Source organism: Ranitomeya imitator, chromosome 2 (genome assembly GCF_032444005.1).
Source record: "Ranitomeya imitator isolate aRanImi1 chromosome 2, aRanImi1.pri, whole genome shotgun sequence".
Taxonomy (NCBI): Eukaryota; Metazoa; Chordata; class Amphibia; order Anura; family Dendrobatidae; genus Ranitomeya; species Ranitomeya imitator.
Window position 1 is genome coordinate 838,576,812 of NC_091283.1, and position 17,620 is coordinate 838,594,431.

Below are 17,620 nucleotides of genomic sequence, written 5' to 3' on the forward strand. Positions count from 1 at the left end.
CATGCGCAAAAAACGCTGACACACCCTGCCTACGGAGGAGCTACGGACCATTATTTTCGGGACATTTCAGCGTATTACGGCCGTAATATACGGACCGTATTTTCATACGCTGAGTGTGAAGCCGGCCTAAGGAGGACCTATAACCAGGTTAAAAGTATCCCGATTTTGTTCTCACTTTATTCTGGCAGCTCCGCTGAGTATCCCATTCTTTTCTTTTTTTAAATCCGCCATATGGTTCCAGAGATATGGACCTTTTTATTTAGAGCTACTTTTGACGTTGTTTATAAAAGGGGTGTGGCTCAAGGTATTCTTTTGGGGAGGTCTTTTCAGGCTGTTTTGCATAATTTCCCTGTAAGCACCGCCTCCTTTAGAAAGGTCCTAAAAAATTAGTACTAAATAAAAAGGCCCCTATCTCTGGAACCGTATGGCGGATTTAAAAAAAGAAAAAAGTGGGATACTCAGGAGAAGAATGAGAATAAAATAAGCGTGAAACTAGACTTTTTTAAAAGTGATGACAGGTCCACTTTAAGAAGTGTAGCATTTGTCATCCACATTCACAGTCGTTCTTTCTCTCCCTTGAACTTTAATTGACAGGACAGGGGTCATCCAAGGACACGCGTCAGAAATGATTAGCCTCCTTGCAGTGCATCAGTAAGGCCCCGTGCACTATGATCCCGCTCTGGATTCTTGTCCTTCATGGCGGTTGTGTATTTTCCTCAATCTGATCGTGTTTTGCCTTTGGGAAAACATGAATTATTTATTTTTGTCAAGAGACACGTCAGCGCGCTTAAGGAATGTTTCCCCAGACGCCTTCACTTCGGGGCAAAAGCCTAAACAAGTGTGAAATCCAATGTATTCTGCTATCATCCCGAAAGAGGCCGGTCCCCATGGGTTACCGAGGAAATGGGACGGCGGGTTCTACGGTACCGGCCCCGTGGACGCGGAGCGGGGACAGTGACAGCCCCCGGTGTTGTCAGTTCTCCAAACTTCAAGAACACTTATTTCCCAGTGAAAAACGAGCTACAGGGAAATGGAGATATCTGGCAGCCAGGAAATATCAAGGTCAGAGCCGCCCGGCCGCTTGCCGGGTAATAGGATTTACAGTCAGATTGAGTTATGATGAAGGATAATATGTCTGCACATGTGGCAGCGCTGGACTCGGCTCCTAGGCCCGGCGGAGAGCGGCTGGGCTGGACATGGGCGACTCTGACCTCAGCCGTACTAGGATCTGGTCATGATACATAGAAACAAAGTCCTATATTATTAATTCCGCCACCCTGTGCAAACCTCAGATCCGTCTGTGAGGCATCTGGTGGTAGCAGGAGCTCTCCCCCGCTATAGTCTTTGCTATAAGTGACCAAATATGTCCGTCCTCTCCCTTCTATAAATCCTTATCTTCTCTCTTAGGGGTTCATTCACCCTCCTAAGTTTTCCACATATGAGAAAAATGGAGCAATTATTCTGATCAGACTTTGACCATAGTGGGGTCCGAGTGTCATCCATTTTTCTCGTATGTTGAGAAAGAAAAAAACAAAGTTTCTCCATCTTCTCCGCAAACTATACTCAGATGTCATCCAAGTGCAGCCTGATTTTTTTTCACTGTCCCATTGACCGAGCAATCTGCGATTTTCTGCAGACTGCTCGGTAAGCAAAATATACATATGGATGGCCCCTAGGATTATCACAGGTACAAGTGCAGTCCCTGAAAACAACAGATAGTCCTCATACCTGAAAATCAGACATCTGAGCCCTGAATCTGACAGACAATAATGGAAGCAGCCAGAGGGAAATGATCACTGTACAGGTTTTATCTGTTTAATTTTCTGGATACAATTCACATGAAACATGGAAAGCCAAAGCCTGATCGGACCCCTATATGAATCTCAAATCCAACCAGTATGTACGGCAACTGGCTGCAGCAGAAGCTCTCCTCTCTGTTAGTGATCTACTATGCAAAACCATTATGACAACTCTGTATGATCCTCAGATCAGATTTCTGTCTGGCTGTTAGGTAACTGGCTGCAGCAGAAGCTCTCCTCTCTGTTAGCGATCTACTATGCCAAACCGTTACGACCACTCTGTACGATCCTCAGATCAGATTTCTGTCTGGCTGTTAGGTAACTGGCTGCAGCAGAAGCTCTCCTCTCTGTTAGCGATCTACTATACCAAACTGTTACGACCACTCTCTATGATCCTCAGATTAGACTTCTGTCTGGCTGTTAGGCAACTGGCTGCAGCAGAAGCTCTCCTCTCTGTTAGCGATCTACTATGCCAAACTGTTACGACCACTCTGTATGATCCTCAGATTAGACTTCTGTCTGGCTGTTAGGCAACTGGCTGCAGCAGAAGCTCTCCTCTCTGTTAGTGATCTACTATGCCAAACTGTTACGACCACTCTCTATGATCCTCAGATTAGACTTCTGTCTGGTTGTAAGGCAACTGGCTGCAGCAGAAGCTCTCCTCTCTGTTAGTGATCTACTATGCCAAACTGTTATGACCGCTCTCTATGATCCTCAGATTAGACTTCTGTCTGGCTGTTAGGTAACTGGCTGCAGCAGAAGCTCTCCTCTCTGTTAGCGATCTACTATGCCAAACTGTTATGACCACTCTCTTTGATCCTCAGATTAGACTTCTGTCTGGCTGTTAGGCAACTGGTTGCAGCAGAAGCTCTCCTCTCTGTTAGCGATCTACTATGCCAAACTGTTACGACCACTCTCTATGATCCTCAGATTAGACTTCTGTCTGGCTATTAGGCAACTGGCTGCAGCAGAAGCTCTCCTCTCTGTTAGTGATCTACTATGCCAAACTGTTACGACCACTCTGTATGATCCTCAGATTAGACTTCTGTCTGGCTGTTAGGCAACTGGCTGCAGCAGAAGCTCTCCTCTCTGCTAGCGATCTACTATGCCAAACTGTTATGACCACTCTCTTTGATCCTCAGATTAGACTTCTGTCTGGCTGTTAGGCAACTGGTTGCAGCAGAAGCTCTCCTCTCTGTTAGCGATCTACTATACCAAACTGTTACGACCACTCTCTATGATCCTCAGATTAGACTTCTGTCTGGCTATTAGGCAACTGGCTGCAGCAGAAGCTCTCCTCTCTGTTAGTGATCTACTATGCCAAACTGTTACGACCACTCTGTATGATCCTCAGATTAGACTTCTGTCTGGCTGTTAGGCAACTGGTTGCAGCAGAAGCTCTCCTCTCTGTTAGTGATCTACTATGCCAAACCATTATGACCACTCTGTATGATCCTCAGATCAGGCTTCTGTCTGGCTGTTAGGCAACTGGCTGCAGAATAAGCTCTCCTCTCTGTTAGCGATCTACTAAGCCAAACTGCTCCTCCGTGAAAATGCCTTCACATCACTTCTTAGTTTTGCAGCCAAAAATGAAAGGTAAAGTGGAAGTTAACACGATGGCAAGTCTCCTTCTACTCCATCTACTTTCATGGCTACATGTCGTATAGGAATACATTGTCAGGTCTGATCTGACCTCCTACATTTTTTTATTAACTCCACTGCTCTGAACAAATCTCAGATCAGACCTGTCCGTAAGGCATCGGGAGGCTGCAGGAGCTCTCCACACTGGCTTCTATGCTGTACGGGACCAAATACGATGAACCATTCCCCTCGGGAAATTCTTAACTTCTGTTCTTCTGATTATTTTTATACTTGCGTCACATGACACATATTAAACCAATAACTAAGCATGTTTTTTTATACGACCCCTCTGTACGATCTTCATGTTGGACTTCTGTCTGGCTGTTAGGCAACTGGCTGCAGCAGGAGCCTCACCCACTGTTGTGTCTAGTAAAAGTGACCAAACCACTCTCCTCTCTAAATTGTTACCTTCTGATCATTTTATAGATACATCCTATGACACGTATGAATCCAATGCCTAATTATTTTTTTCTTCCGTCATGTGATCCCCAGATCAGACTTCTGTCTGGCTGTAAGGCAACTGACTGCAGCAGGAGCCTCCCCCCAAACTGTTCTCTCTTCTGTAAATGATCAAACCACTCCCCGCTGTGAACTTCCACCACGTTTCTTGGTTTGGCAGTCAGAAAAAGAGAGATCAGGAGGAAACTAACATCTGGGCAAGTTTCCTTCTGTAGTTCAATCTCATTTATCATCTCGTTGGCTACAAGTAATATTCACAGCCGAATTCACAATTCTTTTGCTTGTGAATGACGTCTAGCTATTGCTACATCATATGTTGGCACCATGGCTGACACTGCCCAGAATGTCAATCACCAAAGCTTTATGGAAAAGCCAAGCAGAGAAAGCTGGACGATTTCAGCTCTGAAGCCGCAGCATAGTAAATGCAGCTTTGTATGCTCTATCAGTACACGATGATTAATGTATTCTAGCATTTTACTACAATGTTGGATAATTTGGGTGCTGTACAGTGATGTGATGTAGTAAGGAAGACCCGGTCTTATATTTTTATAGTTTTATTTCCACAGAATCTAAACAGTTACAAAGTATCACAATTTCGTAAACGTTTACACTTCCTGTTTTCCGATGTTCTTATGCCTGTGCAGATAGTATCTTTTGATGTGATGAAACAGGGGGTACAGGATGAACAGAGTGATGGCGGTGATTGACATTGCAAACATTTTACCTGTTGCTGCAATTTAAAAGTGATGACTTTTTCTTGTAAAGTGCTGCCCAGACCGTCCAGTATTTTCATAGCGAGGTCCAGGTGCGCGGTCCGGTGTAAGAATTCACCCCTCATACACAATTTAAGCTGTTTATGCCGCATTGATCATGCAATTAAAACACGATGGCGTTTAATAATGCCGCTATCTCCTCGTCCGGCCTGTGCTGAAAGAATCTCATTGTGTCGTCTCTCCTTCTCTCGCTTCCATTCCTGTAGGTCGGTAATGGGCTTAGATAAGGAACCTGACCTCGTGCACATGGAGGCGCGGACGGCTGATGGACGTGAGTACCGCCACATCGGGCACAATGCCACTCTTGGTGGTTTTTTTCACAATACAGAATGATGAGATTTTTAATACCCACATTTACATTTTAATTGAGGTTTGTGTCTGACAGCTGACGTCCGACAGCTCCGCACGTAGCCTACACTGCATGCCTAAAGCACTGCAAATCCCAGCATGTCCAGCCACCACCAAAGCTTTGTGTTTTCAACCTTACCAATCACTCAAAATGAAAAAAATATTTAAAGGGTATGTTCGCTTTCCCAATCCAGTTTGATTTTATTAGCGTTCAAAGAGTCTAAATAATCTTAGTTATAAATGCCCATCCGTTTTGTGTACACAGCTCCCTGCAGAGTTATGTATCACCAGTTACTACCTCGCTCACTCTGGCCTCTCTCCTTGATAACCTATTATAAGGCCACGTTACTGCAATCAGTTTTAATGATTTTTTTTTTTTTTTACGCTGCTTATTTTCGAAAAAATGCAAAAAAAAAAAACTATTTTAGTTAATGGCTGCAGAAAATCTACAACATCATAAACGTCCCCAAAGCTCATAGTGTGAACATAGCCTAAAAGTGAGGAAAGAGTAACAGATTACTATGGTACCAGACTACACTGGGTTCAGTTGTAGTCTGTAACCATGGAAACACAAAGATTTGCATAGGAGCTGTGTACACATAATGGGAAGCAAAATTTGATTCAAGGCTTTGTGTAGATACTTTATTTTTTTATTCAAGGAATAGCGGGGACATAAAAATCAGTGAAAAATGCCAAAGTGAACATTTCTTTTAAGCATTTTTCTATAGTAATGACCTGAATCCCTTTTTATGGAGCTGCTCATGCAAGAAAGACCCAGCGGCTCCAGTTCTGACTGGACAGGGATTTATTTGACTAATTTTAGCAAATTCGCCTAATTTTTCTGTATTTAAGAACAAGAACAATGAAAAAGAGAGAAAAATTGGATACAAAAGATTATACATTCTTAAAGGGGTAGTACACTTTTCAAAAAGTGGACCCTGAATGATCCCTGTGCTGTAAAATAAGTACTCCCCCACTGCAATGCCAGCTCCCCATCACTGCAGCGGTCACTGTGCTTTGGCTTAGGGTGTGACTTCAGGTCAATAGAGCTCATCACCGCTGCAGCCAATCACGGATGTTAAGGCTGCATCAGAACACAAAAACCCGAACAGCAACAGGGAGGCAAAGCTGTAGAGGAGGAGGGAGAGTACTTGTTTCATTATTTTACTGAAAGGGGTTTTTCAATGTTTAGAAAAGTGGAATTTAAATTACATTCAAGAAATAACTTAAATTCTACTTTTCTAAACATTGGAAAATCCCTTTAAGTAACAAAATGGTGGTGGTAAACAGTAAATTCCCTGCAGACAGCCCCTCCGTGCTGCTTTAAGCCTCTCCTTCGTATTCTGGCCTTCGCAGACTGCGCTACATTGTTTCTTTACTGATGGTAACATTTCCAATATAAAATACGAAATATCGCATTTTGGACCAAATATAATAAATCTAAAGTGTTTTACAGATTCTTATTTTCTACATACATTCCATGAATATCTAAGTGGATGTGAAAAGTGTTTAACTACATTATAATTTGCTACATTTTCCTTGATCGCTTTATGTATCCTTAAAGGGGTTGTCCAATCAGTGAAATTTACTATCGATACTATTGAAGGGGTTCAGATTGGTAAAAATAAAAAAAAAATCAAGCAATTACCTTCAACTATCGTTCCAAGCCTCCGTTCTGATACTTACCCAATACTGACGAGTTTCTCATCCGCTTCAGTCTTGACGCACTGAATATCCGGTAAACCACTTACTAGCTGAAGTGCGTCCAGTGTACAGTGATTAGCTGTCCGGGCGTTGTCAGAGGTTTTTGGTCGGTCAAGTTAAGGCCAGGAAAAAAGTGTCCATAGGTGAGGTCATGTATCAGCACAGGTCTGTGGGGGATTGGCCAAGGGGAGCATCAGTTTCAATATTTTTATCTTCAGCTGGACAGCAACATTAGATGCAAAATTGTATTTGCAGAATAGTGAGTGCAGCTCTGGAGTATAATACAGGATGTAACTCAGATTCAGTAATGTAATGTATGTACACAGTGACTGCACCAGCAGAATAGTGAGTGCAGCTCTGGGGTATAATACAGGATGTAACTCAGATTCAGTAATGTAATGTATGTACACAGTGACTGCACCAGCAGAATAGTGAGTGCAGCTCTGGGGTATAATACAGGATGTAACTCAGGATCAGTAATGTAATGTATGTACACAGTGACTGCACCAGCAGAATAGTGAGTGCAGCTCTGGAGTATAATACAGGAGGTAACTCAGGATCAGTAATGTAATGTATGTACACAGTGACTGCACCAGAAGAATAGTGAGTGCAGCTCTGGAGTATAATACAGGATGTAACTCAGATTCAGTAATGTAATGTATGTACACAGTGACTGCACCAGCAGAATAGTGAGTGCAGCTCTGGGGTATAATACAGGATGTAACTCAGGATCAGTAATGTAATGTATGTACACAGTGACTGCACCAGCAGAATAGTGAGTGCAGCTCTGGGGTATAATACAGGATGTAACTCAGGATCAGTAATGTAATGTATGTACACAGTGACTGCACCAGAAGAATAGTGGGTGCAGCTCTTGAGTATAATACAGGATGTAACTCAGGATCAGTAATGTAATGTATGTACACAGTGACTGCACCAGCAGAATAGTGAGTGCAGCTCTGGAGTATAATACAGGATGTAACTCAGGATCAGTAATGTAATGTATGTACACAGTGACGGCACCAGCAGAATAGTGAGTGCAGCTCTGGAGTATAATACAGGATGTAACTCAGGATCAGTAATGTAATGTATGTACACAGTGACTGCACCAGCAGAATAGTGAGTGCAGCTCTGGAGTATAATACAGGATGTAACTCAGGATCAGTAATGTAATGTATATACACAGTGACTGCACCAGCAGAATAGTGAGTGCAGCTCTGGAGTATAATACAGCATGTAACTCAGGATCAGTAATGTAATGTATGTACACAGTGACTGCACCAGCAGAATAGTGAGTGCAGCTCTGGAGTATAATACAGGATGTAACTCAGGATCAGTAATGTAATGTATGTACACAGTGACTGCACCAGCAGAATAGTGAGTGCAGCTCTGGAGTATAATACAGGATGTAACTCAGGATCAGTAATGTAATGTATGTACACAGTGACTGCACCAGCAGAATAGTGAGTGCAGCTCTGGAGTATAATCCAGGAGGTAACTCAGGATCAGTAATGTAATGTATGTACACAGTGACTGCACCAGCAGAATAGTGAGTGCAGCTCTGGAGTATAATCCAGGAGGTAACTCAGGATCAGTAATGTAATGTATGTACACAGTGACTCCACCAGCAGAATAGTGAGTGCAGCTCTGGAGGATAATACAGGAGGTAACTCAGGATCAGTAATGTAATGTATGTACACAGTGACTGCACCAGCAGAATAGTGAGTGCAGCTCTGGGGTATAATACAGGATGTAACTCAGGATCAGTATTGTAATGTATGTACACAGTGACTGCACCAGCAGAATAGTGAGTGCAGCTCTGCCAAATAATAGCGCCATATAATGCCCTGAACTGCAATATCATGCCTTCAATTGCCAAATAATTCCGCCATATAATGCTCTCAACTGCCAAATAATCTACTATATAATTGTCTAAGGGTCACTTCCGTCTTTCTATCTGTCCTTCTGTCTGTCTGTCACAGATATTCATTGGTCGCGGCCTCTGTCTGTCATGGAAATCCAAGTCGCTGATTGGTCGCGGCAAAACAGCCACGACCAATCAGCGACGGGTACAGTCCGGTGGAAAAATGGCTGCTCCTTACTCCCCGCAGTCAGTGGCCGGCGCCCGCTCCATACTCCCCGCAGTCAGTGGCCGGCGCCCGCTCCATACTCCACTGCAGTCAGTGCCTGGCGCCTGCTCCATACTCCCCGCAGTCAGTGCCTGGCGCCCGCTCCATACTACCCGCAGTCAGTGCCCGGCGCCCGCTCCATACTCCCCTGCAGTCAGTGCCCGGCGCCCGCTCCATACTCCCCGCAGTCAGTGTGCCTGGCGCCCGCTCCATACTCCCCGCAGTCAGTGGCCGGCGCCCGCTCTATACTCCCCTGCAGTCAGGGCCTGGCGCCCGCTCCATACTCCCCGCAGGCAGTGTGCCTGGCGCCCGCTCCATACTCCCCTGCAGTCAGTGCCCGGCGCCCGCTCCATACTCCCCGCAGTCAGTGCCTGGCGCCCGCTCCATACTCCCTGCAGTCAGTGCCTGGCACCCGCTCCATACTCCCCGCAGTCAGTGCCTGGCGCCCGCTCCATACTCCCCGCAGTCAGTGCCCGGCGGCCGCTCCATACTCCCCGCAGTCAGTGACCGGCGCCCGCTCCATACTCCCCTGCAGTCAGTGCCTGGCGCCCACTCCATACTCCCCGCAGTCAGTGCCTGGCGACCGCTCCATACTCCCTGCAGTCAGTGACCGGCGCCCGCTCCATACTCCCCTGCAGTCAGTGCCTGGCGCCCGCGCCATACTCCCCGCAGTCAGTGTGCCTGGCGCCCACTCCATACTCCCCACAGTCAGTGGCCGGCCCCCGCTTCATACTCCCCTGCAGTCAGTGCCTGGCGCCCGCTCCATACTCCCCTGCAGTCAGTGCCCGGCGCCCGCTCCATACTCCCCGCAGTCAGTGCCTGGCGCCCGCTCCATACTCCCTGCAGTCAGTGCCTGGCACCCGCTCCATACTCCCCGCAGTCAGTGCCTGGCGCCCGCTCCATACTCCCCGCAGTCAGTGCCCGGCGGCCTCTCCATACTCCCCGCAGTCAGTGACCGGCGCCCGCTCCATACTCCCCTGCAGTCAGTGCCTGGCGCCCGCTCCATACTCCCCGCAGTCAGTGTGCCTGGCGCCCGCTCCATAACTCCCCACAGTCAGTGGCCGGCGCCCGCTTCATACTCCCCTGCAGTCAGTGCCTGGCGCCCGCTTCATACTCCCCGCAGTCAGTGCCCGGCGACCGCTCCATACTCCCCTGCAGTCAGTGCCTGGCGCCCGCTCCATACTCCCCGCAGTCAGTGCCCGGCTCCCGCTCCATACTCCCCGCAGTCAGTGCCTGGCGACCGCTCCATACTCCCCGCAGTCAGTGCCTGGCGACCGCTCCATACTCCCCGCAGTCAGTGCCTGGCGACCGCTCCATACTCCCCGCAGTCAGTGCCTGGCGACCGCTCCATACTCCCCGCAGTCAGTGCCTGGCGACCGCTCCATACTCCCCGCAGTCAGTGCCTGGCGACCGCTCCATACTCCCCTGCAGTCAGTGCCCGGCGCCCGCTCCATACTCCCCGCAGTCAGTGCCTGGCGCCCGCTCCATACTCCCCGCAGTCAGTGCCCGGCGCCCGCTCCATACTCCCCTGCAGTCAGTGCCTGGCGCCCGCTCCATACTCCCCTGCAGTCAGTGCCTGGCGACCGCTCCATACTCCCTGCAGTCAGTGACCGGCGCCCGCTCCATACTCCCCGCCGTCAGTGCCTGGCGACCGCTCCATACTCCCCGCAGTCAGTGCCTGGCGACCGCTCCATACTCCCCGCAGTCAGTGCCTGGCGACCGCTCCATACTCCCCGCAGTCAGTGCCTGGCGACCGCTCCATACTCCCCGCAGTCAGTGCCTGGCGACCGCTCCATACTCCCCGCAGTCAGTGCCTGGCGCCCGCTCCATACTCCCCGCAGTCAGTGCCCGGCGCCCGCTCCATACTCCCCTGCAGTCAGTGCCTGGCGCCCGCTCCATACTCCCCTGCAGTCAGTGCCTGGCGACCGCTCCATACTCCCTGCAGTCAGTGACCGGCGCCCGCTCCATACTCCCCGCAGTCAGTGCCTGGCGACCGCTCCATACTCCCCGCAGTCAGTGCCTGGCGACCGCTCCATACTCCCCGCAGTCAGTGCCTGGCGACCGCTCCATACTCCCCGCAGTCAGTGCCTGGCGACCGCTCCATACTCCCCGCAGTCAGTGCCTGGCGACCGCTCCATACTCCCCTGCAGTCAGTGCCTGGCGCCCGCTCCATACTCCCCGCAGTCAGTGCCTGGCGCCCGCTCCATACTCCCTGCAGTCAGTGCCCGGCGCCCGCTCCATACTCCCCTGCAGTCAGTGCCTGGCGCCCGCTCCATACTCCCCGCAGTCAGTGCCTGGCGACCGCTCCATACTCCCTGCAGTCAGTGACCGGCGCCCGCTCCATACTCCCCGCAGTCAGTGCCTGGCGCCCGCTCCACACTCCCCGCAGTCAGTGCCTGGCGCCCGCTCCATACTCCCCTGCAGTCAGTGCCTGGCGTCCGCTCTATACTCCCCGCAGTCAGTGCCTGGCGCCCGCTCCATACTCCCCGCAGTCAGTGCCTGGCGCCCGCTCCATACTCCCCGCAGTCAGTGCCCGGCGCCCGCTCCATACTCCCCTGCAGTCAGTGCCTGGTGCCCGCTCCATACTCCCCGCAGTCAGTGCCTGGCGACCGCTCCATAGTCCCTGCAGTCAGTGACCGGCGCCTGCTCCGTACTCCCCGCAGTCAGTGCCTGGCGCCCGCTCCATAGTCCCTGCAGTCAGTGACCGGCGCCCGCTCCATACTCCCCGCAGTCAGTGCCTGGCGACCGCTCCATACTCCCCGCAGTCAGTGCCTGGCGAGCGCTCCATACTCCCCTGCAGTCAGTGCCTGGCGCCCGCTCCATACTCCCCGCAGTCAGTGCCTGGCGCCCGCTCCATACTCCCCGCAGTCAGTGCCCGGCGCCCGCTCCATACTCCCCTGCAGTCAGTGCCTGGCGCCCACTCCATACTCCCCGCAGTCAGTGCCTGGCGACCGCTCCATACTCCCTGCAGTCAGTGACCGGCGCCCGCTCCATACTCCCCGCAGTCAGTGCCTGGCGCCCGCTCCATACTCCCCGCAGTCAGTGCCTGGCGACCGCTCCATACTCCCTGCAGTCAGTGACCGGCGCCCGCTCCATACTCCCCGCAGTCAGTGCCTGGCGCCCGCTCCATACTCCCCGCAGTCAGTGCCTGGCGCCCGCTCCATACTCCCCTGCAGTCAGTGCCTGGCGTCTGCTCCATACTCCCCGCAGTCAGTGCCTGGCGCCCGCTCCATACTCCCCGCAGTCAGTGCCTGGCGCCCGCTCCATACTCCCCGCAGTCAGTGCCCGGCGCCCGCTCCATACTCCCCTGCAGTCAGTGCCTGGTGCCCGCTCCATACTCCCCTGCAGTCAGTGCCTGGCGACCGCTCCATACTCCCCTGCAGTCAGTGCCTGGCGCCCGCTCCATACTCCCCGCAGTCAGTGCCTGGTGCCCGCTCCATACTCCCCGCAGTCAGTGCCTGGCGCCCGCTCCATACTCCCCGCAGTCAGTGCCTGGCGACCGCTCCATAGTCCCTTCAGTCAGTGACCGGCGCCCGCTCCATACTCCCCGCAGTCAGTGCCTGGCGACCGCTCCATAGTCCCTGCAGTCAGTGACCGGCGCCCGCTCCATACTCCCCGCAGTCAGTGCCTGGCGCCCGCTCCATACTCCCCGCAGTCAGTGCCTGGCGCCCGCTCCATACTCCCCGCAGTCAGTGCCTGGCGCCCGCTCCATACTCCCCGCAGTCACCGCTCACACAGGGTTAATGCCAGCGGTAACGGACCGTGTTATGCCGCGGGTAACTCACTCCGTTACCGCTGCTATTAACCCTGTGTGACCAAGTTTTTACTATTGATGCTGCCTATGCGGCATCAATAGTAAAAAAATGTAATGTTAAAAATAATAAAAAAACAAAAAACCTGCTATTCTCACCCTCCGTAGTCCGCCGAGCCGCACGCGCCTGCTGCCAGCTTCCGTTCCCAGCGATGCATTGTGAAATTACCCAGAAGACCCAACTGACAAATAATAGCGCCATATAATGCTTTCAACTGCCAAATAATACTACCATGTAGTGCCTAACTAATAACTCTATGCAGTATGAAAATAATACTGCCACATAATAACTACCGTAATTAGTAACTCTTTGTGGTTTGTAAATAATGCTGCCATATAATAATAATAACTCTGTGCTCTATGTAAATAATACTGCCATATAATGTCACGAAGTGTGTGGATGGATCAGTCAAAATGTGAAATATTCGGCGGTAACAAAAGCAGCTTGTTCCTGAGGGTCCGGAGAGCGGCACAATAATGAGGGTCTGCAGGAGCAGTGGAGCACGGTGAAGGATCCTGCAGGTTTGCGGCTGCATTTCAGCGAATGGCGTTGTTGGTTTGGTCAGGATTAATGGTGTCCTCCATGCTGAGAAATCCTGGCAGACACTTATCCATCATGTAATGTCATCAGGAGGCGTTTGATCGGCTCCAAATATATTCTACAGCCGGACAACGACCCCCAACATCCAGACAATGTCATTAATTACGAGGAATCCTAGGGGTGATGATCCGGCCCCACAGATCCCTGATCTCACATCATCCCGTCTTTCTGGGATCCATGAAGAGACAGAAGGATCTGCAGAAGCCTCATACACAGAAGATCTGGGGTCAGGTCTCCAAGATGTTTGGAACAATCTTCTGCTACCGAGATTCTCCATAACCTGAGTACAAGTGGCGAGAAGGAGTAATGGAGGTGATGGGCGGTCACCAGATACTGATGATGGAGGAGATGGGCGGTCACCAGATACTGATGATGGAGGAGACAGGCGGTCACCAGATACTGATGATGGAGGGGACGGGCGGTCACCAGATACTGATGATGGAGGTGATGGGCGATCACCAGATACTGATGATGGAGGTGAAGGGCAGTCACCAGATACTGATGATGGAGGTGATGGGCGATCACCAGATACTGATGATGGAGGTGACGGGCGGTCACCAGATACTGATGATGGAGGTGACGGGCGGTCACCAGATACTGATGATGGAGGAGACAGGCGGTCACCAGATACTGATGATGAAGGAGATGGGCGGTCACCAGATACTGATGATGGAGGAGACAGGCGGTCACCAGATACTGATGATGGAGGAGACAAGCGGTCACCAGATACTGATGATGGAGGAGATGGGCGGTCACCAGATACTGATGATGGAGGTGATGGGCGATCACCAGATACTGATGATGGAGGTGACGGGCGGTCACCAGATACTGATGATGGAGGAGACAGGCGGTCACCAGATACTGATGATGGAGGAGACAAGCGGTCACCAGATACTGATGATGGAGGAGATGGGCGGTCACCAGATACTGATGATGGAGGTGATGAGCGGTCACCAGATACTGATGATGGAGGAGACAAGTGGTCACCAGATACTGATGATGGAGGAGACGGGCGGTCACCAGATACTGATGATGGAGGAGACAAGCGGTCACCAGATACTGATGATGGAGGAGACGGGCGGTCACCAGATACTGATGATGGAGGAGATGGGCGGTCACCAGATACTGATGATGGAGGAGATGAGCGGTCACCAGATACTGATGATGGAGGAGATGAGCGGTCACCAGATACTGATTATAGAGGAGATGAGCGGTCACCAGATACTGATGATGGAGGTGATGGGCGGTCACCAGATACTGATGATGGAGGAGACAAGCGGTCACCAGATACTGATGATGGAGGTGATGAGCGGTCACCAGATACTGATGATGGAGGAGACAAGCGGTCACCAGATACTGATGATGGAGGTGACGGGCGGTCACCAGATACTGATGATGGAGGAGACGGGCGGTCACCAGATACTGATGATGGAGGAGACAAGCGGTCACCAGATACTGATGATGGAGGAGATGGGCGGTCACCAGATACTGATGATGGAGGTGATGGGCGGTCACCAGATACTGATGATGGAGGAGATGGGTGGTCGCCAGATACTGATGATGGAGGAGACCGGCCGGCACCAGATACTGATGATGGAGGAGATGGGCGGTCACCAGATACTGATGATGGAGGAGACAGGCGGTCACCAGATACTGATGATGGAGGTGATGGGCGGTCACCAGATACTGATGATGGAGGAGACAGGCGATCACCAGATACTGATGATGGAGGTGATGGGCGGTCACCAGATACTGATGATGGAGGTGATGGGAGGTCACCAGATACTGATGATGGAGGCGATGGGCGGTCACCAGATACTGATGATGGAGGAGATGGGCGGTCACCAGATACTGATGATGGAAGTGATGATGAGCGGTCACCAGATACTGATGATGGAGGTGATGGGCGGTCACCAGACACTGATGATGGAGGAGATGGGCGGTCACCAGATACTGATGATGGAGGAGACGGGCGGTCACCAGATACTGATGATGGAAGTGATGATGAGCGGTCACCAGACACTGATGATGGAGGTGATGGGCGGTCACCAGACACTGATGATGGAGGAGATGGGCGGTCACCAGATACTGATGATGGAGGAGGCAGGCGGTCACCAGATACTGATGATGGAGGAGATGGGCGGTCACCAGATACTGATGATGGAGGAGATGGGCGGTCACCAGATACTGATGATGGAGGAGGCAGGCGGTCACCAGATACTGATGATGGAGGAGATGGGCGGTCACCAGATACTGATGATGGAGGAGATGGGCGGTCACCAGATACTGATGATGGAGGAGGCAGGCGGTCACCAGATACTGATGATGGAGGAGATGGGCGGTCACCAGATACTGATGATAGAGGAGATGAGCGGTCACCAGATACTGATGATGGAGGAGATGGGCGGTCACCAGATACTGATGATGGAGGAGATGAGCGGTCACCAGATACTGATGATAGAGGAGATGAGCGGTCACCAGATACTGATGATGGAGGAGATGGGCGGTCACCAGATACTGATGATGGAGGAGATGAGCGGTCACCAGATACTGATGATGGAGGAGACGGGTGGTCACCAGATACTGATGATGGAGGTGACGGGCGGTCACCAGATACTAATGATGGAGGTGAATGACGCAACCAGATACTGATGATTGATTTGATGGGCAGTTGGAGCGCCCGCTAGGACCGTGGGGAACTCGGTATCGGGCCGGTTCTGTTCTTAAAGGGGTGGTCATGGTGGCAGTGACCCGGTCTTTGACCCTGGGTGTCCAATAAAAGTGGTTAATGGAAATGGGAATAGAGTCTAATGTAGTAATGTTCGTGACGCCACCTGTGGTACTCGGCCAGGGATGGCCAACACTGCTTAAAGGGGTCCACTGGAGATGATAGTATTGCAGTTTGGATGGTATGACTGCCCACAGGTAGAGCTTAATCCCCAGGGCTCCCGTGTAATAGGCAAAGATGATAGATGGTGTAGTGTAGGAAAGAATTGGAGGACACAAGGTTGCAGTCTCTTTATCTTTTACTGGTAGAATGCAGGCACAGTCTGGAAGCAATTCGGAATCCCCCTAGCCAGGTGGGGTTGGAAGCCTTCCTTACTGCGCTGTGTTCTCAGTCCTTTGCTGCCTAAGGCTTCACACAAGGTCCAGTCTCAATCTGTCCTCTTAGGCCGGGATCACACATGCGAGAAACACGTCCGTGTCTCGCATGTGAAATCCAAGCTCTGGCGCCGGCACTCCAGAGCGGAGCGTGCGGCTCCATGTGTTGCTATGCGGCCGCACGCTCCGCTCCGAAGTGCCGGCGCCAGAGCTTGGATTTCACATGCGAGACACGGATGTGTTTCTCGCATGTGTGATCCCGGCCTTAGGTGGACACTACCCACATAGCAGGCAGCTTGAGCCTTTTTACAGGTGTCCCTTCTTATGGTGACTCCAGGCTCTATTCTGTTGCTGTGCCTTCGGGTGCATTTGTGGCTAGGAGACTTGGAATCTCCTGCCCTCCGGTTTCTGCTGTGGGGCATACAGTTACCCCCACAACCTCAGAATTCCGGCCTCTGGTTTCTGCGCTTGATCCTAGAGTGAACCCACTCGCAGCTCCACTCCCAGTATCTTTCCTCTCCTTTGCTCCTTCTCCCCTCACTGTCTCTTACAATCTGCCTGACACCTGTCAGGAGCTGCAGAGCCGCATGTCTGCTTAGCTCCAGCTCTCCTCACAGACTCACCCATAAGGCTGGAGTCACACTCAGCGTAAGACAATACGGTCCGTATATTACGGCCGTAATACGCTGAAAAGTCCCCAAAATAGTGTTCTGTATCTCCTCCGTAGGCAGGGTGTTTCAGCGTTTTTTGCGCATGGCATCCTCCGTATGTAATCCGTATGGCATCCGTACTGCGTGTTTTTTTCGCAGGCTTGCAAAACCGACATACGGCTATACAAGGGATCCATGTGTAAAAAACAAAACAAAAACATATATACTGTCTATATATATATATATATATATATATATATATATATATATATATGTCAGTAGACACATATATGTATATATATTATTACTTCATACAGCGCTAGATAGCTTTAAAGCCGGTAATTCAATTACCGGCTGTTGCTATCTCCTTCCTAAACCCGACATGATATGAGACCTGGTTTACATACAGTAAACCATGTCATATCCCCATTTTTTTTGCATATTCCACACTACTAATGTCAGTAGTGTGTATATGCAAAATTTGGGCGTTCTAGGTATTAAATTTAAAGGGTTAAATGGCGGAAGTAGTGTATAAGCGGGTGGTTTCGTCAAACTCAATCTGACAGGTGCCCCGCCCCTATCAAAGTGTATCAAAGTGTGTAA

The 17,620-nt window shown here is 50.6% G+C and overlaps 1 protein-coding gene across 1 annotated transcript in view; it reads left to right on the plus strand.

The window, feature by feature from the left end:
* SORCS3 (sortilin related VPS10 domain containing receptor 3) overlaps window positions 1-17,620 on the plus strand; it is a 770,211-nt gene that overhangs the window by 483,959 nt on the left and 268,632 nt on the right. The window contains exon 6 of the mRNA XM_069754246.1: window positions 4,879-4,943. Within this exon, the coding sequence (XP_069610347.1) occupies window positions 4,879-4,943 (65 nt within the window). The remainder of the gene's footprint in view (window positions 1-4,878; window positions 4,944-17,620) is intronic.